This window comes from Perca flavescens, chromosome 5, assembly GCF_004354835.1.
Source record: "Perca flavescens isolate YP-PL-M2 chromosome 5, PFLA_1.0, whole genome shotgun sequence".
NCBI lineage: Eukaryota > Metazoa > Chordata > Actinopteri > Perciformes > Percidae > Perca > Perca flavescens.
In genome coordinates this window covers 10,728,489-10,755,789 of record NC_041335.1, presented here as the reverse complement: position 1 = coordinate 10,755,789, position 27,301 = coordinate 10,728,489, and the positions used below count along the sequence as shown (strand labels likewise).

At 41.6% G+C, this 27,301-nt stretch overlaps 2 protein-coding genes across 3 annotated transcripts; one reads left to right on the top strand and one right to left on the bottom strand.

Moving 5' to 3' along the window:
- Positions 1-502: 502 nt before the first annotated feature.
- Positions 503-14,032, top strand: anapc5 (anaphase promoting complex subunit 5). The gene is made up of 17 exons (XM_028579098.1): positions 503-1,140; positions 1,232-1,311; positions 1,776-1,885; positions 3,683-3,926; positions 4,782-4,848; positions 5,868-5,969; positions 6,075-6,265; positions 6,342-6,423; positions 6,621-6,713; positions 9,125-9,306; positions 9,568-9,703; positions 9,856-9,930; positions 10,390-10,511; positions 10,616-10,723; positions 12,099-12,246; positions 12,833-12,995; positions 13,087-14,032. Exons 1-17 carry the CDS (start codon positions 943-945, stop codon positions 13,305-13,307), a joined length of 2,322 nt encoding a protein of 773 aa, XP_028434899.1. The 5' UTR covers positions 503-942; the 3' UTR covers positions 13,308-14,032.
- A 2,090-nt stretch (positions 14,033-16,122) lies between these two features.
- ggt1a (gamma-glutamyltransferase 1a) lies at positions 16,123-27,301 on the bottom strand. Of its 2 annotated transcripts, none has more exons than XM_028578626.1 (13): positions 27,258-27,301; positions 26,977-27,153; positions 26,733-26,863; positions 26,566-26,655; positions 24,846-25,038; positions 22,598-22,758; positions 22,261-22,410; positions 21,652-21,788; positions 20,851-21,038; positions 20,581-20,708; positions 19,534-19,646; positions 19,324-19,437; positions 16,123-17,196 (listed from the first exon to the last, which is right to left on the bottom strand). In XM_028578626.1, the coding sequence occupies exons 1-13, from the start codon at positions 27,284-27,286 to the stop codon at positions 17,050-17,052; spliced, it is 1,758 nt and encodes a 585-aa protein (XP_028434427.1). In that variant the 5' UTR covers positions 27,287-27,301; the 3' UTR covers positions 16,123-17,049. The 2 variants fall into 2 exon arrangements, with proteins under 2 accessions (XP_028434427.1, XP_028434428.1); XM_028578627.1 differs by lacking the exon at positions 16,123-17,196 and adding an exon at positions 18,717-19,174.

Sequence of the window (27,301 nt, the reverse complement as noted above, 5' to 3'; positions counted from 1 at the left end):
GTGAATTAGTTATTATCTTATGTATATCAAAAGCTCCAGTTCACAGAGCATTTGAGAACCTAGGGGTCAAGTAAAATACTTTTACTAGCTGTAGTCAGTAGTTGTAATTGTTATTTATATATAAACATAAATATTTTTTTATGGTGCCAAATCATAACATTAGTTATCGCAACCAGAATCATTGAGAGCAGCCACAGTCTAAAGGTCAACTTGCAGTTCAGTTTTTTAGCAGTAAAAAGTGCAGTAGCCTATAGCCTACTTTATTCAGATTCTAATAATGATATTCAAGATGAGGCGTAGCACAATATTATTTTGCCTTTTTCCAGATTAGAGCAATAGCACCTCCAAATGTCTGTGCACATCATTGTGTATAATTAATAATGATTTTGAAGACAGAGGTCTCTCTGGCCAGAGCCAGCTCCACTGCCATGGACTGCCATGTGTGTGTGTGTGTGTGTGTGTTAGTTTACTTATTTAGATTTAATTTTTTTCTGAAGGGAATCAGAAGTCTATTGTCTGATCCACACTCCAGAGCAGAAGGTGGCAGTAATGCACCAATGAGCTGGATGCCAACCGCTATGTAGCTAATACACCAAGAAGAAGAAGCAGAAGGAGGCCAGAAGGAGGGCAGTTTGAAAGCAAAGTGGCAACTTCTGTCAACATGTAAATAAACCAAATTACCTGACAAGACCAAAGTGAGCGTCCACTGTCAGTAAGATTCTGTTTTTTGCAAATTAGCAGAGACTAACCGTTGATGTTTTATTGCCGTCTTCTCGGGACTAGCTAGCTAGCTAACGTTAAATAAACTTGGAACGCTAGCTAGCTAACGTTATGTTCGCTGCTGCTGCTGGCTGTCTTTAACTTGTATTTCCGCTAAATATTGACCCAGTGTACCTCAACATTGGGTTATTTCATCGCCGTAGGCTAACACAACCTGTCAAAATGGCGAGTGTGCATGAAAGTTTGTATTTCAACCCTATGATGACCAACGGAGTGGTCCATGCTAACGTGTTTGGTATCAAAGACTGGGTGACTCCGTATAAAATCTCCGTCCTGGCGCTGCTGTACGACATGACTGCGTCCAAAATCACACTGCCAGAAAGGAGACGACTTAACAAACTCATCCTGCCCTTGCAGCAGGTTGGTTTCATTAATGCAGTTATCTTGCATACCGCTGTGTTGTAGCAAGGTGTTTCATAGTTGTATCTTTTGTTTCGTGTGGGGTGTTCAGGGTCCAGACCTGACTCTTGGCCAGTTCCTGAAGACTGTGGAGGAATGTTGCCCTCAGACTGCATATGCTGTCAAACTCAGGTATGCTGCTTCAGTCTGAAACACTGTGACTTGATAGAAATCAATATTAGGGTAACTAAACGCTACTAACTGCTGGTGCTTTCACAGTCTCCTAAGTTCAGGAAATTGGACCACATCATTTGTAATGTAGCGATAGCCTCTCCAAGTGCAACCCCTCGTCCAAGTCGTGAGAGGTGGAAACAGGTAAAGTACGGGATTGCTGGGCAGGGCTTCAGGAAAACCTGGAGAAGGTCTGTGGAGGCACAAGTCAAGGAAACAACATAATTCTGGAAGGAAGCAGAGAAGACTGGCCAACACTGTACCTGGAGCTGGAGAAAGTTCATGAATGACCTATGCTCCCCAAAGAGCAAAATAGGTTAAATGAATGCAGTCTTTTAGCGATGACATCTACTGATATAATAACCACGGTCCCAGACAATACAATTTCATTGTCTAGTTTCTGAGGCTGTTTTTCTCTTTCACAGGCTGCATGAAATGGCAGATGGAGAGCTGAAAGACATGGAGTACTTCTTTTCCACTCTTCCCACTCCATTCTCTGCTTTTGATTCAGAGGCTTATAAAACCAGTGTCGTGGGTGAGTAGAACACACTAGAGGTCAACCGATATGGGTTTTCTCAGGCCGATGCCGATCTTTTGAAATCAGGGTCGGCCGATGGCCGATATATGCTGCCGATTATTTTTGGCCGATATTTGCTTGTTTTTAACCTCTATTTGAAAGATAAAATTTAACACTAATAAGTACTTAAGATACACAAAATTTCTCAAAAACATTTATTGAACACTTGAACACCAGTCTGCACTTGTATACTTACATTAAACATGTATAATGTAAAAACATATATTGTATAAATAAACAAAACTGGTAAGAAGAAAGAAAGAAAATAAACTTAACTTTGTCAAATAAACTTTTCAAAGAAAAGATAAAGTTTAGTGCACTTAGCAGCATTTATCAAACATCTGAGAACAATAAAATTAATTAACCATTTTAACAATAGTAGTGCTGACACACAGTAGCAACCAGCAGCATTTCTTTGTTTTGGTGCTGGCTGGGTGAAGCGCTGCCATAAGGGGCTGGTTTTCTTTTCAGCCATCAGACTTAATGACTAAAAAAGGGGGAAAATACAAGGTTAAGTTAGTATTTTGTATAGTATCTTCTTCAAGTCATTTTATAGATAGGTATAGATATAAAGTCTAACATTTGTTTTATAAATCGGCTAATAATTCAGTGCACTGTAAGTGATACAAGGCTAAAAACGTTTCTATCATCTTCCCAAAAACTGTCCTGAAACATGTATTTTTGTTTTCTTTTGTTTGTTGACAGACAAAACCTAATTATCGCAAAAGGGGGGAAAACAACTTTAGGCCATGTGGTCAAAATTAAATGATTTAATAATAATGTAATAACTATAACTTATAACAATAATGTATTTCACTAGTAAATTGCTGTTGAACGACAAAAACAACCACCATGGCAAAAGGGTATTTTACAACAACTTTGAATGCACCGCGACGCACCGTCTGTGTTGTTCTTCAGACAAGTAGACAACGGCAGCTGCACACTGCTTAACATGCTGCTGTTGGATCATATACAGTGAAATAAATCACACTTTACACCGTTTAGCTGTCAGCATTTTAATAGTGTTTAATCCATCTGCTAGCTAACGGTAGGCTAACATTAACTGCTGTTGGATCATATACACTGAAATAAATCATACTTTACACCGTTAAGCTGGCAGCATTTTAATTGTGTTTGGGTCTCTTTTAACTACAACTTCTTTCTCTGCATTGAGTTGACAACCCTCTCAAATATAGACACACAAACAGAACAAATAATAAAAGTCTCAGATCCACTGTCTGTGATTGCAAAATTCTAGCTTAATTATTGTGACATGACAGCATGACATGACAGCTATTAATATCCAAAGTAGCCGATTGTCATGTCGCCTATTCATGTTTTTTTTCTCGAAGTTGGCAGTAACATGTCATACGTTTTTCATTAAATATATAGGACTTTAAGAATTTAATCCTTACCGTTTTCTCCGAAGAACAGCTCCTTCCTTAGGCACTGGGTGAGGTCTGCTCACTCTGCTGGTAATTGACTCTAGGGGCAGCGTGCGTCGAACACGTGTTCCACAACAACAACAACACCAGGCTGCCCGCAGATGCGCCTGCCTATTAATCGGCTTGATATTGGCCGATGCCGATTATGTAAAAAATGCCAAAAAAATCGGCCGATTAATCGGTCGACCTCTAGAACACACAATTTTGTCAGCTCTTAAAGTCTGATTAGAACTTGTGAAATGTCTGTGTTATTCTCATTAACAAGACTTGCGTTAAGCTACGCCTCACTTGTTTGTTTGTTTGTTTTTAGGTCTTTTCATGAGACACATGCTCCTGGCCTACAACAAGCTGTCTTTCAGTCAGGTCTACAAGCTGTACAAGTCGCTGCAGCATTACTACCACAGTCACTACGCCAAGCCTACCGATGGCCAGGTGAGTTTACCAGTGCTGGTTGCTGACGATTCCGACATGGACCTCACCAGCACCGAGGATACTGTCGGGGACAGAATAGACCGAGAGGAGTTGGACACCCCGCTGCACGAGTCAGAGCTTCGGTTAGTGATGCTGTTCTTGGATCAAATCTTTTGATTTGGTGTAACATATATTACTGGGTGTGAAACGAGTGTTTCAACCTCATCTTGAAAATGTTGACCTTATTTTTTTGGGGGGAGCGTGCCTATGTTCCCACAGTCCTATGTTCCCACATTTCTAAGAATATTTTTTTTCACTGAAAATTCGGCCCTGTGTCCCCAAAGCCCTATGTTCCCACAGTTCCTACAACATTTGAGGTCTGGAAGTTCGGACTTGATCTGTTGTGGAGCAACTATGCTCGACCCAGAGCTGTTCGGACCAATCAAATTGCCAGGGCGGGCTTTATACGATGATGGACAGATGATCAACAGTAACTGAAACTGACGCCTCTGCCTTTGCTCTGTCAAAGCCTGCCTTTGACTTGCAGCTTCTGTGACGTCTGTCGCCGTTGCTCTGATTGGTTGTAGGTCTATCCAGTTGAGTGCAGAGGCACTTTCTTTCCTGGTTCGGTTGAAACACGCCCCATAATCGCAGCCCAGTGGAGCAGCATCAGACTACTGACGACGTCAGGCTACACAGTTCCCATATTTCAATTTTTTTTTTTTTTTTCAAAATTAGACCCTATGTTCCCACATTTCCTTTTTCATAAATTTGTATCAGATTTTAACCCTAACCCAGGAAAATCTTAGAAATGTGGGAACATAGGGCTGTGGGAACATAGAAATGTGGGAACATAGGGCTGACCCCATTTTTTGGTTGTCTGCACCTACTACCTTGTGAAATGTCTATGGTAATCGGAAAGACTTTTGTTTTAATGTTAATGCACCGGGACTGCTGGTTAAACGCAGATCTCATGTGTTGTTTTGGCTCTTCTCTAGAAATGACAATACTCCGAGCAGAGGTCCCCTGTCACAAAAACAAGCGGAGTACTTTCTTGCAAGACAGGTGAGTGTTTAAATTAAGGCCGGAATTAACTGAAGGGTATTAGTGTCATCTTGCAGGGTTTCCGCGACTTTAAAAAGTCTAAAATTTTAGGTCTTAAAAAGTCTTAAATTCGCTGATGTATTGGGTTCTAGGTCTTAAATAATTTTAAACCAGTCTTAAATATTTTTTTTTATTCCGCGGTGGCCAAATTATTATTAGAAATTATTATTATTACTGTCGCTTTTATTCAATTTGAATACAAGTATTTACTTTGCAAGTACTTTTGTGACTCTGCATTTCGTTTTACTTTAATGTCGTGATATAGGTCTTACATTTCATTCATAAAGGTTTTAAAAAGTCTTAAATTTGACTTGGTAAAACCTGCAGAAACCCTGTATTGGTCAAATCAGCAGATTTGACACAGTAGGTAAAAAAAAGAAAGAAAAAAAGAGTTTCAAATCTAGATGTGCTTTTGTATCCCTTATAGGGATACTTTGCCGATATTCAACCAACTTTGTATCATAATAATGTTGGTAGTATGAGTAAAGGAACTACGGAAAACTTCCCTCCATCTTCCCGGTGCCCAGATCTCCCTACTCACAGGCCAGCTGAAAAACCTCTAATGACGCGTTTGACACAAAACGCATCACTTGGAGGTTTGATGCTGGCCCTAGGGCCTGGTGCTTGAACTACAGACTGTATTTCGGCATACGGACACAAAGAGCATAGAAGCGAATCAAGAGCTTTCTCAAACGCTGACCCAACTCAGATCAAACTGTAAAACTAGGCAGTGCTGATCAAATATAAACCAGAATTCTGTTACTGTATTGCCTGTTTCCCGCCTAAAATGTTTTCATCAACATATTTTAGTTCACTGTTTAACTGTTATATACAAGATCGTTTGTTACCAGCACCAACAATTCCTACTGCATGGACAGCCCAGTTTAATGAAAAGCCCCACTTTCCAGCGGTGAAGTACTTTTTTAAGGGGCTTTTTACAGTTTTTTTTTTTTTTTTTTTTCTTCAACATCTTTCTACAGGCATATCTTCTAAAGAACGACGAGAACAAAGCCCTGAAGCCGGCTGCGCTACAGGAAGAGCTCAACAACATGCTGAAGTTCAACCCCGATTTTGCTGAGGCGGTGAGCTCCATCCACTTAACTTTCCCTGCTATATTAACCCCTTCCACCAGAGGGGGGGGGGATATGTTTTTCATCAGCGCTGTGTTTTTCATGCTCTCTCCTCAGCATTACCTGAACTACCTGAACAGCATGAGAGTCCAGGACATCTTCCTCTCCGCCCACAGTCTCTTGCATTATTTTGACCGCCTCATCTTGTCTGGAAGCGAGGGAAAGAGCAACGGGGACGAGGGCTACGGCCGAAGTCTCCGCTACGCTGCTCTCAACCTGGCAAGCCTGCACTGTCGCTTCGGCCACTAGTGAGTACAAGACCTGCTGGAGTTCCTACAAAGAGAGGATGTGTATAAAACATGGCTCCCTTCTCTTTTCCCTCAGTCAGCAGGCTGATCTGGCTCTACAGGAAGCTATCCGCATTGCCCAGGAGTCCAATGATCATGTGTGCTTACAGCACTGTCTGGTAAAATTCTACGGTTATTATTTTACTGCGTGTCACTGTTGCATCATGATCGATGATACATTGTCTAAATTTAATGAGTGTGCCTTAGTTTATTTCTGCCTGAATTTAATATGAGTGTGCCTTAGTTTATTTCTGCCTGAATTTAATATGAGTGTGCCTTAGTTTATTTCTGCCTGTTTCTTTGTGTCCCACATCAGAGTTGGCTGTACACACTGGAACAGATGAAGGGATCAGACAGCACTGTGTTGACTGAGGACTCAGTGAAAATGGCTGCCCATTTCTGCCTGCCAGTGAGTCTTACGTGAGCTCTTGAAACAGAATGCCTGTATTAAAATGGCTGTGGCTGTTTATTGTGCTCATTATTTCATAATTGCCTTGGCTCACTTTTCACAGCGGTTTTAGTTTGCCAGACTTCTAACACAAAATGCTGTAAACTTCATACAGCAAACCAAATGAAACTAGACCCCATCGTGCGATGGGATCGGTATGATATTAGGTAATGCATTGCACCATAAGTTTATCAGAGCATCTCAACATTATATATGTTCATCACTGAATTTTAAACATGGTTGCATTTTTGTAAAAGAAAAGAAAAAGATCATTAATCAGAACAAACGTGCAATTAGAGGCAGAGGTATTTGAAATACTTTCTAGAGTAGAGTAAGAAAGACTTTTTAAAACCTTGATTTTATTTATTGAATTTCCTTTATCACTGCAATTAGAGACCATGTGTCCAGAGTCTGACTTTCTACAGCAGTACATTCCATTTTTTTCTACCAATGAGTCACATTAACAATGTTTTCTGTTTATACGATACCGCTGACGGCGACTACATAGTATCCGTTTCAATTAGCACTCAGGGGAGAATTAGGAACCAATCTTTGGTCAGTCAGGAGTTCCACCGGAAGCACAGACAGTTTTTGACCACCACACCACCACAGACCACACAGCCATACACATACCGATACACTCACACAGAGTCACCATTTGTCGTCCGGTTTGAACTGCAAATACGACTTGAACTTTATTTGATCAAACGAGGTAAAAAGTGCATCAACTATTCAGCCCGTGGTACAGCAAGCCTCTACAGTGAGAATTAAACAGTCAGTTTGGCTCTTTGCATTAGGAGTTTTGTAAATTGAAACTGCTGTGAAAACTAAACTGAGCCAAAGCAATCATGAAATATGGGAATAGAGGTGTTCTTCATGTAATTATATACAGTAACAGCTGTTCCATGGTGGGCATTAGATAAGCATTTTAGTTGCAATTCAGCACCTCTTGTTAGAAATTCTAGCTGTTCAACAGTTTTTTCTTTAAGTCAGTATTCCTTCATAAAAATAACATACAGGAATACAGAGAGAGCTTCAAATATGAAGAAAAATTGCAAAAGAAAACACAGCTTGCCACACATCATAAAAGCAAAATAGAAAGCATCATCCCGCAGTCATTTTACGATGTATTGATCCCTGCATATGTTATCTTTGACATGTGTCAAACTGATTGATAAAATAGAAAAAAAAAGTATTATTATTATCCTATGCAATAATGTATCAGTTACATGTGCAATATCTGTTATTTATTCACTGCTGCTACTTATATATTCACACTGTACTTTATTTATGTTTATACTGTACTTATTTATGTTCACCCTGCACTACAGTAGCATTTGTACAATCCATTGTTTTAGCTAATCTTTTAACCCAGTCTAAAGTCCATTTCATAGTCGTGTGTAAAATTGACGGTGTACCCCCGCAGACCCCTCTGCGTCTATGCCAGAACGTACGCCGTAGCCTGACGCGCACCTCTCGAAAAATGTAACTACACGTCGCAGCGACGCACGTCGCAGCGACGCACGTCGCTCAGCCGTGGCTTGGTAGCGTTGCATTTCCCCCAGCTCATTTCCTGGTTCTCGTTCTCCATAAACAACGTGAAATCAAGGAGAGGGTTAACGTTTCCTGCTCCAGATTTCCCACCGTGGTCAGAAAGCACAGGGAAGACACTTTGTTTCTCTCACTATGTCTCTAGAGTCGCCGTCCCTCTCTCACTTCTCCCTCGCTCTATCACCCACTCACACACACACACACACACACACACACACATATATGCCGGCTCGACAAACACCAGCGCACAAGTATAAACATCAGGCCACTTACGTAGGCTACGGCTAGAGCTCTGCGTACTGTAAAATGGCCTTAACTTTACACCTAATCTTACTTTACTTCTACTTAACTTTTTATTTCTTGCACTCTTGCTATGTTACTTTATAGACTTATTAGTCTCTATCCACGACGTTCCACTTCCGGGATTTCTATCTATTAACTATCTGTCCAATCTGAGTTTTGTCTCGCACGACTAAAACAACTTTGGAACGTACACACTTTTCACCAAAACAAGTTCCTTCCCGAGGCTTATTTTGCAGCGGCTCCGTGCGGGGCAAAGCGCCGCCCACGAGGATTGCGATTGGTTTAAAGAAATGCCAATAAACCGGAGCACCTTATTCTCCCATCCCGGAATGCTGTGTGGACTAGCCAGACCCTCCTCCGCAGCGCTGTGGAGGAAGGTCTGGCAAAGCGAGACTATACACTTTTTGACTAGCTCTTTTCTTACTTAACCTTTTAATCGGACTGCGTGCAACTGCAACTGAGCCATTTCCCTGAGAGGATCAGTAACGTGGTTCTGGTTCTGATTCTCCCTGCTCTAGTACCTGGCATCTCTGGGCATTCAGTCTCTGGTCCAGCAGGGGGCGACACAGGGTAAGACAGCCCACAAACTGATGGATGCACTGAAGGACACGGACATCCTGCACTGGAAGCACAGTCTGTCGGAGCTGATCGAGATCAGCCTGGCTCAGACTACGTCCATATGGAGGATGTTCGGCAAGAGGTCAGCCTCTTCAACCCGCCACCCCGACACACCGTTGTCAGTTGTGTTCACTGTTACTGACAGTAAATCAGCTCTGTGAAACACGGTTTAAAAAAAAAAGTCAAATGTTTATATGCATGGATTAACATTTCGGACATCTAATCTAATCTGTCGTGAGCATAAAAAAACAAACAAGTTTAGGTGTAAAAACACATGACTCCGAAGTGTCTGCATGACCAGCACTTTTTCTCAAAGTCCATTACGTGCCTGTGTCTCTTGCAGCACCATGGCTCTGCAGCAGGCCCAGCTGCTTCTCAACATGAGCAGTCTGGAGCCAGTCAACTTTGGGGTCCAGCAGAACAACACCGAGGCGTTCTCCGTGGCTCTGTGCCACCTGGCCGAGCTGCACGCTGAGCAGGTAACACATTTAATTTGATCTCATCTGTTTGCCTTCCGGCCCGCTGCTGCAGTATCCATTAGTCAGTTGACCCAGCTTTGCGGGAAGGTAATAAACATCGATCAGGTCTCCATGGGCAGAGTTCAACGTGTATACGTTTGCTTCTGTCGCAGGGCCTGTACTGTGCAGTTTCCGAGATTCTCCAGCATCTGAAAGAACAGTTCCCTCCTCACTCGCATCATGCCAAGGTGTGTTCTCTCAGCCATACTGTATTATTCAGTGCTGCCCTATAAAGGCAGAGAGCAGTATCTGCAGAAAGAAAGAGGTGGATAAAGGTTATCAGGCTGGCTGGCAAATTGTGTAACATTGTAATGCCTCTATTTGATGTCTTCGCCGTAGAACCTTTATGATAAGTGATGATTTTGCTTTGTGACGGCACCTTCTATATAACCAACTCAGAGAGCACTTAGCTTTTGTTTTGTAGTTACTGCTATTTCCACATGCTTATTTCATTGCATAATATTTTTGTCAAAAAGTCTGATTCCGTTCTTTAGTCCATTTTATTGTGCTTTGTAGCGCAGAGGTGAAATCGTGCTTGCTTTATTCTGTGGTGCTTGATATAATGTAGCAGAATCCATGATGGGAAATGTCAACAAAAATTAATGTGAACTGATTTTTAATTCGTTACCCTAAATGTCCCAATTCAGCTCTGGATGCTGTGCGATCTGAAAATCCAGTTTGAGAGACATATGAACGAAGGGAAATACCATTTGGCAGAGCCACTAGTCACGGCGATCTCTGCCTTAAACAAAACAGAAGGTCTCTACAGGTAACGCCAAGGCACAAGTCTTCAGTTCTAACCGTAACGATGGCTGTCTCACACACGTGTTCTTTGTGTCAGAGCTGTCACTGTGTTTGTGTGTTTGCTGACAGGAAAGCTCAAGTTCTGAAGGCTCTGAACCGGAGCACTGAGGCGTACAGCATCTTACAGCGGCTGCAGGTGCACTGTGAGAAGACTAAACGTACCGAGGTGGTCATCAGGTAGACACTTGATCATTTCTCATACCATGATTACTAGGGGTGGTTTTTTTTTAACCAACGATTCACCTAAATATTTTCTGTTGATACGGTACCGCTGACGGCGACTACATTATATCCGTTTTCAGCAAAACAGTGCGGAAACAGAAAATGCAGAAAATCCATGTTATGAACTTCTTTACAAATGGAATTAAATGTCAGACTGACTGACATTATGTATTGTCTCTAGAAGTGTATTATTTAAAGTGCTCATATTATCCTTTTTGGCTTTTTCCCTTTTATTGTATTATATATCTTTGTTATAGGTTTACAAAGTGAAAAAACCTCAAAGTCCACCCCAAAGGGACTTACCATCTCCAACAGAAAACACTGTTCACTAACTGCTCCAAACAGCTCTATTGTAGTCCAGCCTTTACTTCAGAGACAAACGTTTTGTAACTTTGTAACACACGTTATAAGGCTCGCCTAGCTGCTAGCATCACACCCTCATACTCTGCTTCTGACTGGCTAGTAGTCCTTACCTCGTGCGACCTCTGACATATGTAGCAATTGTAAGTCGCTTTGGATAAAAAGCGTCACGTAATGTAACGTAAACCTATTCTGGTACAACCTTTAAATACAATTATGAACCTGAAAATTAGCATAATATGAGCACTTCAACTTTTGTTTTTGTTAAAGAAGGAAAAGAAAATCGCAATACTCAATACTATCAAAACACAATACTTCTAGAATCGCAATAAGTGAAAATCGCAATACAATCTCGAATCGGTACCCATGTGTCCTGAAAGAATTGATTGGGACAAAAGCATATCGTCCCAGCCCTAATGATTACCTCTTTTTTTGGATTGTAGAGGAGAGGGAACTCACCTAAACTTCTAAACATCTACCTTCTTTGTTTTTATGTGTGGAATCGTACCGACTACACTATACTCGCCAAAAACAATTCTGTACCAATACGTGACTTCGATACCGGTTCCCGAATGATACTTTTTTTCGGTACCAATTTTATGAAATCCATTTTAACAAAAAAAATAAAAGAAATTACAACATTACGGCACAAATCTTTTTATTTATTTTTCAGCTCCTACTACGTGAGCCCTGTCTCTGTGCGGAACTTAACGAGTTTTTCCTGCCTTCCTCTACGGCGTATAATGTTAGACAGCCAATCACCAGCATTATTAGATCTTGGTAGAAGCATGCTGCATGCTTATTGGCTCACAGACGCTAATGAGATTTACTCCTTAGGTATTGAAATTTGATATTGAATGACCGAGGCATTTTTTCGATACTTAGGAGGCCGTTCGGTCAGTGCCTAAAAGGTAGTGAATTTGGTAGCCAGCCCTGCTTTTACATCACTGCCTGTTTACGTCTGATACAGAGTTATGCTTTCCACCGCTGAGCTCCACTGGGAGTCGTCTGGCTTCTCCACAGCTCTTCCTCTCCTCCTGCAGGCCTTGGCTCTGGCTAGACAGCACCACCTTCAGTCCCTGGCCTCAGAGACCATCCTCCACCTGGCCTTCACTCAGGTCAGCCACAACAGGAAGACACACTTCACTCAAACACTGTCACAGCTCTCCATATATGCAAATCAGTGGTGGACTGTAACTAAGTACATCCACTCCAGTACTGTACTCAAGTACAAATTTTGAGGTACTTGCACTTGAGTCTTTTCATGCCACTTTCTACTTCTCCTCCACTACATTTCAGAGGGAACTATTGCACTTTTTACTCCACTATGTTAGTCTGACAGCTTTAGTTACTAGTTACAAAAAACACACCTGGTTTTTAAAATACAATTTTTTTCATACAATGTTATAAATTAAACTACTCAACAATATAACGGCCTACAAATCCAGCTGAAATGATTGGCCCGATTAAACACTAGTTTAGATTGTTTGTTTCCCGTTTCTAAAGCGCGAGGATTTTCACAGTGTGGTATTAGTACTTTTACTTAAGTAAAGCTTCTGAATACTTCTTCCTCCACTGATGCAAATCAATCACCACAGCTTTTTATTGAACTGCAGTATAGCGGGTGTATATGCAAAATAAAATATAAGCCACACAACACGCATTGGTTTCTTTATTGTCTTTGTTTCCTCTCCTCCCCTGCAGCTGATGTTGGGGGTTCCTGAGCACGCTCTGAGTGTTCTGCATGAAGCCATCGAGCCCGTTCTGGCCCACGGATCGCTCATGGACAAGGGCCGAGCCCTGCTGCTGACGGCCCGCTGTCAGATGGCGGTGGCTGGGTTCAGGCCAAATGGACAAGCGCGAGCAGGTAACACCTTGCCGCCGAACACTGACCCCTATCGCTAAGCGTTGTACGTACAGCCTCTATTCACACACTGCTGCTTGTTGTCTCGCTGCAGATTTGCATTTGGTGGTTTTGGCTGTCGACACGCTAAATGAGGCAGCAGCCTATTTCTCCAAGCTGAACTGTAAGGAGCGGCTGCGGGACGTCCACTACCTGCAGGCCCAGCTCCACCGCTCCCTGGGGCAAACCTCGCAGTGCAACAAAAGTGCCATGCTCTTCCGGCTGCTGGACCAGGAGCTGCAGTCACCAGCCCCGCCGGTCTCCATGCGACTGTAACTACTCCCCTGTCCCACAACAAACTCGACACAAAGGACACAACACCTCCTCTAACCACTAGATGGTGACGAAGATCTGTCCTGCTCCGTCAGCACTAAAGCATTTCGTTCCACATTCAGAGCAATTGTGGAACTCTTTGCACACAATGCCTGGGTAATAATCATTAGACAGGACAATGTCAGTAGTCATAAACAAGGCTGAGTTACCAGTAGACCAAGAATAGATCGGTTGTCTCTTCACTCATGGTCAGGTAGATTTGAATGATGGCCTGATGATAAACATAATGTGTTGTTTGTTTTTTTTTTTTTTTTTTTTTTTTTTTTTTATAAATACTTCCAACAGTCCAGGTCTGTCAGACAGACATAACATGTCTTGCGACAGCGTGGTAGAAACATGGAAGGTTTATCAGGAGCTGTCTCCGCCGTGCTGATTTAACCACCTCCTTTTGATGGACGAGGGTAATATCACAGTTAGCTACAAGATGAATGTGTTTCAGTGGCCCCGATGATTCATATTTTGCCAGAAGAATACAGATGAAGCGGGAATCCGGAGGAGGAAATCACTATCATAATAGACCCACGATCACATAACACCAGATACTGTTGCTGTATTCCGCTAATGTCCGACATGATTTTTGGCTGATAATATTACATTTCGGTGTCCTGACGGGCCTGTGATCCATTACCCGCTGCACTTCTTTCAAGAAAATAAATGACTTGCTTTTTCTTGTTTAGTTTTCAGTTAATCTGATACAAGAACAGGAATAATTGTTGGGTGATGGATCTGCAGTGGGAATACCTGTACTATATTTTAGTTATACTATAACTACTATTTAAAGTTTCCCGTATCTTCCCGCGCAGGCATCTCAAATATGAAGGGTCTGATAGGAGCCCTGTCAGGTATTTGTTTTCAGTCTCGTTTACCATCTGTGCCGTCTCGTTGAAAGTTCCTGTTTACAGAGTTAAGTGCCACGTTTGGCATTGTGTCATTTGCTGCATAAACAGATGGAGTTCAGTGATACATAGTAAAAGCAGGCCTGTTTTCTATGGAAATATCACGCAGAGTCATAGAACACCCCTGGCTTCAGGCAGGGGGCCATATGGTACCTGTGGTTACATGTTTGTCTTTATTACAACCGAAAGTATGTATGCCAGTTCACATGGTCAGTTTAGTGTGTGTGTGTGTGTGTGTGTGTGTGTGTGTGTGTGTGTGTGTGTGTGTGTGTGTGTGTGTGTGTGTGTGTGTGTGTGTGTGTGTGTGTGTGTGTGTGTGTGTGTGTGTGTGTGTGTGTGTGTGTGTGTGTGTGTGTGTGTGAGTGTGAGTGTGTGTGTGTGAGAGACATATTTTGAAAATAAACTGGGAAAGTTATGGAATTTGAACAATGCAAATTCCAGGCCTGGAAAGGTTTTGGAAACATAAAAAGACCCAGAAAGTTTTGGAAAAGTCATGGAATTTCTTTTAAAACGACATAATAATATGTCATTAATAAATGTATTTTCACGTCGTCTTAACCTCAACATTCTATTCGGGGAGCGATATTATGAATCCCACTATGAACCACATACATTGTCCTTCATTTTATAGTTAAACCTCTGAGGGTAAACTTTAACACAGATTTGTATTCTTATTGTATAATGTCGACTGAACAGGAACACATAGTCATGGAAATTTGCCAAAAATTATTGGTTAAAATGCGTATGAACCCTGTGTACAGGTGGAGTTTATGCTTTTACCCGGAGAGTCTTTATGTTGCCGGTATAATTTGCTGCTGTGGGATTCAAACCACTAATTGTTATCCATCAAGTTGCTCAGAATCATTTACAGCAGAGAGCTTTCTATTTGAATTTGACGCTCTACTGGTTACACAAAGTGCTTTTAATGCAGCAGAGCAATTTACATGAGTTGAGAAAGTTCTATGACCTGTGAGATCGTACATGTCTTTCAAATCTGAACAAATTAAGAAAAAAAAGTGGCTAAAAATATATATATTTTTTTTAAGCTCAGAAAAGTTATGAATGACAAAAATCTGACATTTTTGAGATTGCAGCTGGTACTTGACTTTTCATTTTCTCAAAGAGCACACATGAGTGGACATATTTACTGAGTACTGATTGAAAGTCACTGGAGAGTGAAAATAAAACAGGGTCAGTCTCTTCAGGGGTCCTGAGTCCTGCACACGTTTTGTTTACCTCCCTTTGACCGTAGTTGAACCTCCGTCCTAAAAAAAAAAAAAAAAAAAAAAAAATCTTTGTTCATTATTCCCTCCGCCCATGATGTTATGTTTTCAGTTTGTTTGTCAGCAGGATTACGGTAAAATGACCCGGCCTGATTTTCCTGAAACTTGGTGGAAGGATGTAGCATAGGCCAAGGAAGAAGCCATTACATTTTGGAGAGGATCCAAATCGCCGGGGGGGGGAGGCGGGTAGGGGCGTGAATTATTTTTCACTTTCATAAACATTGCGAGGTGGGGCATGGCCTTGGCAGAGGCCTACGCTCTCCGAATGCCCTTTTAGTTGTGTATGTTTTAGTGCTGAAACAGTGAGTTTATTAATTGGTTAGTCAATAGACAAAATTAATTGACAAACTAAAATAAATAAATAAATCTTTTAAGTCATTAATCAAGCAAAACTGCCAAACATTCCCTGTGCCAGCTGCTTTTCTGTTGTTGGGCCCTGTATTCAATGTATTTACCACAATACATATTATATGATCTGATATAGCCACAAACTAATAAAAGAAAGAAAGTGTATTCTTATTTCATGCCTAATATTCTAGTTACAGAAACAGCACAGAAATACCCAGAGGGTCCGTGTGGTAAAATATAACATCTTTGTTCAAAATGTTTAATAACAAGCATGGCAACAAACATGGCATAAGAACAATGCATGTTTAGAAAAATATATCTGCAAATGTATTTTTCAAAATACACTATACATTCACCTAACCGCTACTCGATATTAAACATTTACAATTCTAAAGTAATAGTTTTCACTATAGAGTCACGGTAGAAAACAACACGGTCAGTTTCCTCTTAATAATGTTCGCTTCAGGATCAACTTACACCAGGAGAAAGATTTCGGTATAAAACAGGCGAACAACCTGAGGTGTCCTTATTTTTAATTGGTATAGGTCTAGTTTTTAAATTGATGGTTTTTCACCAGTTTGACAGGATAACAACCCTCCCCCCATTCTCAGACAAATTGTCCAATTATTCACAATAGCTTTTTCCTTAGACAATAAAATAAATGAAAATAGTACATGGACAACCTACAGCCAACTCAGATTCTTATCTAAAAGATACATAGTGATGAAACCTTATCCTTTGCCTAATTCTTGGTACTTACTTGGTTGTTTTTAATATGTTGGATACTGTCATACATAAAAGGTTTATTATATAAAGCAGATGGTGTTTTGGGCCTCCCCAAAACGTGCCTAGTAGTGATGATACAGGAATCAAACTAGGTGCAACCTCTTATTTTACTTCAGAACTCAAAAACATAAGGATTAGGGTTAGAAAAAAAAGAATGAAATGAAATGCTGAATAATTGAATTTGAGTAAAAGAGGTTTTGGAATGGAGTCCTTTTCCATGTTTGAGTGAACGTTAACGGGTGGCTGTGTCTCCATAGCTTAAACACTGCTTTGAGTCTTCAGTGGCAGGCACCTTTGTATTGTGGCTCTTCCCGAGTGTCTTTGAGGAGACTGTCCAGACTGAGAGGAGCACAGAAGGCCCTGAAGTCCCGGTCAGTACCCGGCTGGATAGCCTCCTTTCCTGGGGTCCGACTCGGCACAGAGACGCTCTCCCTGACGCACCACCGCTTGGACCACGGAGTCTGGAGTCGGCAGAAGCTGTGTTACGTGGTTCTTCTGGACCAGACCATCCACAACACTCTGCCGTGGTATCACCATTACACAAACACAAACACATAAGAGTCTTTTGCAGCACGTTAAGGAGTTACTGGTCCATGATCGAGGTCAATAAATTACAGTCATTAATTATGTATTGTGTAACGTGAACATTTCTGATCGTTTTCTAATGTACGCCGAATTATTTCCTACCTTCCTGGCAGGCAGCACACTATAAAAAATCAACTTGCATGAATCTGAAACTTGGTCGAGATGGGTAATCTATCGAAGAAAACTTGGTCACCTTTTATTTTTTATCATTGTACAGACAGTCGTGGTGCCCAGAGGATGAATCCTAATGACTTTGGTGATCTTGCATTTCATCTAGCACCCACTTAAGGGCAACATTTGTGTTTTTTAGTGAAATAATTCCTCAACTACTGGATGTCTTGAGATTTGTAGTCTCGCTTTGCCAGACCATCCATACGCTGCGGAGCAGAGGAGGTTCTGGCTACTCCACACAGCAAACGTGCTCTGGTTTATTAGCATTTCTTTAAACCAATCACAATTGTCACGGAGCCGCTGAAAAATAGTTGTGCGAGAGAAAACTCAGATTGGACTGATATTCCAGCTAGCTGTTAGCAATTTACCATCCGGCACCGGAGCAATCCCGGAAGTGGAACGTCAAGGATATAGACTATGAGATTTGGTACAGACATTCAGATCTGTGAGCTCATGTTTGATTAGTCCGTACCGGAATCCCAGTCTATTCAGGTCCTATCCCCTGACCAATGGGCTATCCTGACCCTAACCGGCCAAGCTCAGTGCTGCATGATTATGAATCCCCCTTTCTTTCTTAGCAAGACCCGCCCTGCGTAGCATTCAAGCGCTAGGATTGGTCAGGCATCGATGCTCCCGTCAGGTACCAACCCAAAATGTTCAGGTCCTATCCCCTGACCAATGGGCTATCCTGACATTAACCACTGGAGGTCAGTGCCAAGAAACCAAGTTGGATTTATACTGACTGTGTATAGTGTGTATATGCCTATCCTTGTTAGCTTGTTACTTGTTAGCATGCTAACACTCTAAGAAGGTGAACATGGTAAAACATTATACCTGGTTAGCATAAGCAGGTTAACATTGTTGTTGAGCATGTTAGCATACTGACTTTAGCATTTAGCTTAAACCACAGCTAGGCCTAAACGGAGTCGCAGTTTTGTTTAAATTTTGTTATGCCTCCCCGTCGGTGGCAGCCATGGCCGGAGGCATTATGTTTTTGGGTTTGTTCATCTGTCCCATATCTCAGGACCACCTGGAGGGAATTTCTTCAAATTTGGCACATATGTCTACTTGGACTCAAGAGTGAATTGATTAGATTTTGGGGGTCCAAGGTCAGGATCACTGTACCATAACTCAAGAATTCCTATGCTAATTATGACATGTCACGCAAATGTCTGATAGGATAAAATCGTAATCATCATAATGTTCTGCAAAAACACTCTTCTGGCCATTACTCAATGCCATGACTCCAGAACAAAAGGGGACATTGTGACCATATTTCACATTTAGTAATCTTGGGTGCCAACCTTGAAAATGTGTTTTAATAGATTGTCTGTGCTGCCCGGGTTGAAGATGTGTGTTAAGCATCCACATTTTGCCAAAAAACACACTTAATACCTTTTATTCAATTCCTTCAAAGTCTTCACTTACATATATTTTATGAGTCTGGACAGACATGGATGTTAACTGCAACTTGACTGTTGGCGGAGGCATGTAACTGCAAGGCGGTAATTCTAGTTTTTTTATTTGAAATGACGTTATCCTATGATAATGCAGATGAGAGCTGGGATTTTTTGTTCTTTGTTGGTGCATCTAGATGCTTAAATACAATCTTAGACAAAAGGCAAATGCTCTATCCCTAACAACTGAATATATTACAAAGGTTAAGCTATGTCTTTTTCTTCATCTTCCATGTTTCAAGTCTTTGCAAGTTGATTTTCATACTGACGTCATCAATGGTTGCCTGTTTGTTCGGAAATCAGTCAAAAACACATGGTATGCTTTGAAAAATACTCTAAGTTTGTAGTGAAATTAGTATGTAGACTCATTAACAGTCATTTCATATATTTCAGATGTTGTTTTGCAACAGCTATGTCTCCATGTGTGACCCACCTTTTCAAAGCCCTGCTCCACTACTGTCATATTTGGGTTGAGCTGATTGTGAACCCGCGGCTCGGTCACAGCTTTCTTTAGGTCATAGTTGAAGAACAAGGAGTTTAGGATGACCTGTTTCAGCCAGAAAACAAAAATACTTTAAATAACTGACTCTGTGTGTGTGTGTCAGCAGGATGGAGAGGATGCATGTGAATGAATCAGACTTACTAAGGCAGTGGCTGTGGTGATTTTTGTGCCCCCGGACGCTCCTACAACCATTTTCACTTTGTTGTCTTTGTCAAAGATGATGGTAGGACACATGGAAGACAGCGGCCTCTTTCCTGTAACACATAAACAGAATGTGGCTACGACTTCTTAAAGGATAAATGTGTACTTTTTACCTTGTGCTTTAATGGTCCATATGCAGCGTTTTAACAGCCAAAAGGTGTTAATTTGACTCATATTTTAACAGCAGCGAGCCAAAGTGGGAGATTGGAAATTAGCTTATTGCTTTTAAAACGGAGGAGTATGATGCTGTTTGTGAGCTAAAGCTTTCAGAGTTCCTGATGAAGACAAATGCAAGAGCAAGTGAAGATAACCACAGCGTCAGCCTCACTATAGAGCAAGGGTCCTCCTCTTTGTGATTGGGGAAGCAAGGGGTTTCATTCAGAAAAACACTGCTATCCGTCAACACAGACATGTGTCCAAAAGGCATAACCTAAAATTGAGCGTCAGTACTGGCAGGCCGAGTAGTCAAGACGCTGCTAACCGCTATTGGCCAATAACACGGTCGCATCAGCTGAGCTGCAGCAGCTGATCTGCACCAGCGCATCAGCTGGTCAACTCCCCTCACTGCTAAATGGCTACACTCAAACAGGGCACCCTATTTAAAGCTGCTTTAGTTTGCTCCTAACTGCTTGCTGCTCGCATCTATGCAACACACCTTCTCCCCAGCTCCACCTTGTCGTATATAACGTGACATATGCTTCTATGTCATTGTTTCCGCTCTGTTCATAGGGGGAATAGTTTAGCTCTCCCAGTCTTAAACTGTGTGAGAGCGTCCCCCTAATGCTGCTGCTGCTCTCTGCTCTTTCATGGTGCTCATGAAAGGTCAGGGGACTCCTCTGAACAGAGCCATACCGCCAAATGTAATTCGTAATTTATTCAATAAAATTAAAAAGCATTTTTATTGTCTTGCGTTGTTCCTGACTTTAATGGACCTGACAGAATTGGGGGTTGGAGTAACACAAGTGTGATAACTCAGTCCAGCCACACCTGGTTGAATGAAATTGTTGGGTGAAGGAGGGATTCCAAAGCCGTTGGTCATGTACGGAGAGCTGAAGTCGTCCATTTCATCGTTGAAAATGATTCCAGTCGATCGAGACATGACTTTCGAACCAAAGCTGGGGAAGTGAAACATTTCGCTTTTTAATCAGAGATTGATACAAAGTCACAGATGATAATCAGCAAAAACAGTTTTCTTTCTGACAGGCAGGTTCAGGAAATGTTTTATTCTGAAGGAAAGGCTATTTTTCAACTTGTTACTATAGATTGATGGTGCTGGTGGCCGCCACAGCGCTTCCGTCCTCAGCTATGACCGACAGGTGAGCTGTCCCGTGGTTGTCTGGGACAAAGTAGTCTGGCTCGTAGTAGCTGTCTGGGTGGGTGGTGTCGTCTGTAATTTTACTCCTGATGCCATCAGCAAAGTAGTCTGAGGTCATGTTTAGGAGGAGCTGAGGAGAGCAGAACGAGTTAGTCAGAGCAGACAGTTTGTCATTAGATTAGATTTTTACTGCACATAAGAAAATACATAGCAGATCAGTCAAAAGGGGAACAAGATACATACAGTATGTAGTGAAAAATAGAAAATAAAACGGTAACTGAAATGTGCAGGTATCAGCTATCCTAGTGTAAGACATTAATTTAAAATACAAAGTAGTACAACATATTTTACACAGCTAAAGAAAATGCATAATTAATCAGGTATTAAAAATATGAATTGAATTGGCTAAATTATGACGGAGAAAAATTATGATGTTGCATTGCTTAACTGGACCAACACAAAAAAGAGATAATTTAGGCTCGTGCAGTTTTTAATATGATGATTGGTAAACTGTTCCAACATGAAAATCATACGTGGTAAACAATGGCAGAGCACTTGTCCTGGCCTTTGTAACAATACAGAAAATACTGCTCCAATCTTCTCAAATCTCAGCCGAATAAATGCACAAAATATGTGCATTTAAAAAAACTGCCCCTATAAAACTGCACAGTAGATAGCAGGAGACGGCTGTCCGAAATGAAGCTCTGACGTGTAATAATAATAATAATAACATGAAGGCTTACATCAGTAATGTTGAGATAACGTGGGTCCCCGAGTCTGCTCCTCTTGGCATAGGCAAAACGAAAAGCCTCTAGGATCCGATGGTACGTCAGAGTCTTTTTCTCTGCCGTAGACACACTTGTGTCTGTGAAGTTGTAGCCTGCATACAAAAATAATAATAGGAAAACACATCACAGGAAACAGATGTCTGCAGCAAATGAAGAATCACATTTTTCAGCCTGATGGGGTAATGATTCTTCTCCATGATTGTTGCTAAAAACCCATTTCAGTCGGTGGTAGGTCATTAAACTGTGAAATCTTAATTCAAATAACACAAACCCTTTTAGCAATACAAACATGGGATTGTGTTCCTCCACTTTCATTTATGAACACAATAAATCTTATCCCTCATTTGGAATTAATGATGCAACGTTTTATTTAATGCCTGACTAAAGATCTCTGCCTGAACAGATGGGGGGGGTTGATGGTGAATTAAATTTGGCAAGCAGATCTGAGTCACAGCTCTGTTTTCTGCTTCCAAAACAGGCGGAGAAATATTCCAGGGACGACCTGGGGAAACCTGACACTCTTTCTTCTGCATGGCTGCACATGCGCTTGGCCAGGATGCTCACCATCCACTATGTTGAGTATGAGTGCCAGCACAGGGCCACTGGAGGGGGCGTCTGGGACATGCATGGTGTATTCACCAAGGTTCAGCTTCAAAGGGTTCTCATTCAGCACAGGTTGGTACTCCAACAAATCATCCAGGGTGATAATGCCGCCTGGAACCAGCACAGAAGTGTGAATTTAAAATGAGGAATAATGCTCAAATGAACGATTGTCATTGTCATTGTGCTATTTCCATAAAATCGTATAAGAATGAATAACTAGTTTGGGGTTCTATAATGGGAAGTTTGGTTCTATTCACTATCTCTAAAGACAACAATGAAGAAGAAAACAACATAAGACCTGCAGCCTGGATGTCCTTGACGATGCTCCGTGCCATCGACCCGTTATAAAACACATCCGGCCCCTCTTCTGCTATCCTTTGGTACGTGTCGGCCAGCTTTGGAAATTTAACAATATCGTTTTCCTTCAGTATTTTTTTTTGAGAATCACAAAACACCTCACTGGAAGATGATAAAAGAAAAAGAAGTACACTAGTTAAAAATTAAAGCCATTACCAGTAGATTTGAAAATGTCCTGCTTTAGCTCCTCTAACAAATATACGGAATGAATGTTTCCAATAGAGAAGCTATCTGCTCTATCAAATGAGATTACATTTGTGTGTGTGTGTGTGTGTGTGTGTGTGTGTGTGTGTGTGTGTGTGTGTGTTGTTGGTTAGAATAACACTAGTAACATTTTAAGGTAAGTGTACATGAATTATCATGAATTCATGCATGAATTAATTGATGTAGGCCTATGTATTATTATGCATTATGTAATTAATGATTTATGTGTTACTGCATTCCTTAATATCCCATGAATTATCAGGAATTGACGTGTTCATAGTCTGTCATTCGTACCTAATGCTTTAGTTGATGTGTTGTTCATGCATGTGCATGAGGTCATGAATGAGAGGCTATGAACTCATGTCAATTCCTGATGATTCATAAGATATAAAGGAATATAACATAATGCACAAATCATGAATGAATTCATAATTCATGTACCCTTACCGTAAAGTGTTACCATAACTTTAGTTCAAGCCTGTGGCAGCAGTTCTAAATAATTTGTTTAGTGCCACGCAATGAAAGATACCTTTTCACAACTTTTTTCACAAGTTCAGTGGGTGCATTTTCCCAAAGAATGCTTTAATTCTGAAAAATAAAGTTGGTCCCCCACGAAACTCACTTAATGTCTTTTAATATTTTTTAGATATGTAGGCTACATACCAAGAACATTCATGAATATTAACTGATATACCCCATTATGTCGTGAGCAGTAGCCCTACGTGTGCTGTTGGCAAAATTGTGTCTAATCTGTCTATGTCTTTTTCTGACCTGACACATGTTCACGTTAAAAAGCGCGTGCGTGCATGTGCACGAGCACTACGGTCACGCGCAAAGTGTCTCGGTTTTAGTTCCAGGAAATCTGGAAAAAAAAAAAGCACCACACTTCCACGGTAGCATAATGAAGGTCCCTACATGTAAACCGAAGCATTGAGAACTTTGTAAGTGTACAGACAGTTTATCAAAAAGATTGTTTATAAAGACAGTACCGTTCGCGTATACAGGCAGGCGCCATCTTGGGAAAACATTCACGATCAGTTGAACGACGAACGCCGTGTAACCATTAACCAGTAACATAGCACAAGCACGGTGTTCGACTGATCGTGACTGTTTTCCCAAGATGGCGCCTGCCTTTATACGTGAACGGTAACCCTAACCCTTGTTGGTGGTATAGAAATAGCAATTTCTTTTTACTTTATCCATGCCCCGACGACTAGCGCTATAAGCTAATTAGCGGTTTGCGCTAAAACTGGTCACATTCGATTAGCATGAAAACATCCCGCATGAAAACAACATGAACGGTCGACTCAGTACACGTGTTATTAAACCCTAGGTTCATTTTGCGCCGGATTTGTCCTTTAGGAGGTGTGGATACGGCATCTCCAGTCAACCTTTCTGCCAATTTGTTTCAGTGGACACTCGTGGTACTGCAACTAAAACATCCCCTTGCGGCCCAAAAAGCAAATGAATGGCTGCCATCTGGGAGTACACTATCCACTTTTTGTAATACATCCATGGAATCTATAACCAGGAGAGGCTTAGCCTAGCTTAGCATAAAGACTGGAAACTGGGGAAAAGGATAGCTTGCTTCTGTCCAAAGTTAAATGCATTTACAAGTACTTCTAAAGTTTAATGATGCGGTGCTGGTAGTGTTTTTTACACCTTGGGACAGAGCCAGCTGTTTTCCCGTTTCCAGTCTGCATGCTATGCTATGCTATGCTATGCTATGCTACTCTAAGCTAACCATGTCCTGGCAGTAGCATCATATCTAATCTTCTCATCTAACTCTCGGCAAGAACGACAAAAAGAGTATTTCCCAAAATATCAAACTATTCCTTTTAAGTTGTCATTGTAACTTATTGGACAAATTGTCTTACCAAATTCAAGTCATAAAATTATTTTAAAGAAAGGCAGCAGAGTCAGTGAAGCCAGAAGCTGCTGTTCAGTTTAGCTGGTATTTTCTGCCTTTAATTGTTCATCCTCACCACATGTTGGCGTCTCTTTGAATGGAATCTTTGCTCTTGAAGATGGCATGAGCCAAAGCTTTTCCTATAGGAAATCCATCTCGAGCCAAGGCGATGCTGGGCTCAAACAGGTCTTTCCATGGCAGCCTGCCATGCCTCTTGTGGGCCATCTCGTAACCGCGGATCTCCCCGGGAATGGCTATGGACAATCCACCTGTCATGTAGAAACAGCAGTACCACTATCATGAAGCTCTTTCTCTCTGTCCACTGTCTGACTGGAGGACCAGCACACTAGGAAAACACTGTGAGACTTCTATAGATGCTACAGTGGTCAGTACATACAGTTAGTGTATGTTTATTTAACCAGCAGCAGGGGCAGGGGAAGACATAGCAAGGTTGGTAAGGATGATGGAACATTCCAGAGATCCTGAATGGATAGATTTGAGACGAGAATATTTATCATCTCTAAATTCCTCTCCAGCTCTAGATACAACATTAGAGTCAAGTTATAGTAGCTGCAATAGTCAGATCTGCACTGAGTATAGGTTGTAAAAATAATGGACGGAAGCTCCGGGGTCTGATAATGAAGCCAATGTGGAAGTGCCTTAAACCTGCATTCTATCCAATTTCAAGCAGGGGCCGACTCCACTGGTTGCAAAAAGAAGTCTGTTTCTATAGAAATCTATTAAAAATGACCCTACTTCTCACTGGATTTATTACCTCAAACATTTTCATAATGAGTTTATGGTCTCAATCGCATTTAGTAAGTTATCGTTCCATTTATATTAAAATTGACAATGCAGCTGCACGCCGACCTGTCAATCAGGACAGAGGCTTATCAATGCTAACCATGGCACTGTGTACATTAAAATAGATGTGAAGTTGTTTTATCTCAAACTTTGACTCTCTCACTGTGTTTTTTTACTTAATCAAAGTTGATTGTAACATTTTGGTCACCTAAAAATGTCATGTTCAGCGCTTTGCCAACCAGGCTAGATCAGCTACCGCTAGTGTTAGCTGTTAACTTAAGGAAAAGTTTGCCAATTTCCTGTGTGTTGTCGGTACACCCGTTCTGCCTGCACGATCCGTTCTGCACGTGCGCAAAATGTTTGTGCATGCGCTGTTGTACGAGGATTTACGACACTGCACGATCTGTTCCACGCTTCCGGTCGACAGCCAAGCTAACGTTAGTTTAGCTAACAGCTAATTTGGCTAAGCGCTAGCTGAGACTGCATATAATAACTTTAAAAGACCCTCAAAATAAAACTTGAAAATAAACGTTAACATATAACAGCTGTTACGTCAGTTCCTCTTTACTTGCGTGCTCATTTAAAATACAATCACTCAATATTTGTCTTTATTGTTAATACTGTAAAGTCTTAATTTAGCTGTAGCCTGCTTCACACATTAAGTTTGACTTAACGTTATTTTAGACTGAATCTAGCTGTCAGCTTGCGGTTAGCCGAATTAGCTGTTAGCTAAACTAACGTTAGCTTCCCGGTGGAGGCTAGCCATGAGCTAGCATGGAACAGATCGTGCAGGTCGTATCCATATGTCAATGGTCGTATCCTCGGTAAAATAGTATTATCTTGCGCGTGCATTCACATGAATGGCGCCAATACCCGGAGGTCCGTGATCCACATCCGGTTTAAAAATACCAAGAGGGCTACGGCCAAATTGCCAAACTCGACTTGACCTGGGAAATACTCCAACAGCTCGAGGCTAATAGCTAATAGCCTACCTGTACGAGAAAGCTTGGTATTGTTGCCAAACATATCTTCAGTGGCGTTCATCGGCGCCGTCTCCCTCGCATCGATGGTTTCCACCTTCCCTATTGAGCATAAAATAAGGGCAGATTGCTACTTGTGTTTTTGCTTAGTTAACATTTGTTGAGAAGTTCTAACTCACCTGTGGAAGCGTCATAGATGACAAAGAAGAGCCCTCCCCCGATGCCCATGCTGTGAGCGTTCAAAAGGCCGACACATAGCAAGGCAGCGATAGAAGCATCCACGGCAGAACCATTTTTCTTCAAAATGTCCCTGAAAACACAAAAATACGACAAATTAGTAGAAGCCGGCACTCGCAGAGGCACATGCAGAAATGGAGCATACTACTGTATGTCACAAGTCTGAGAGCATCAGAGTCTTCTTACCTTCCCACTTCTGAACACTTTCCAGCATCGGCAGCCACAGCAGCCTTTGAGTAGAAGTGGTCCATGGGGGGAGGTGTGTTTTTCTTCCCCAAGCCCATGAACACCCCCAGGAACAGGCTCACTGCAGCCACCAGAAGGACCACCAGACCAGCAATCAGGGACTTCCCAACCATTTTCCTGCCCGGGGAAAATCGACACCTCACAGTCAGACACAATCCTTCAGCTCAGAAACAAGTGTCCTCTGCTCCAAACATTGTGTAGAGTGGTAGCCAAACCTTTACATGAATGACAATGGGGAAAAAAGGCGCATCACATTTTCTTTCTG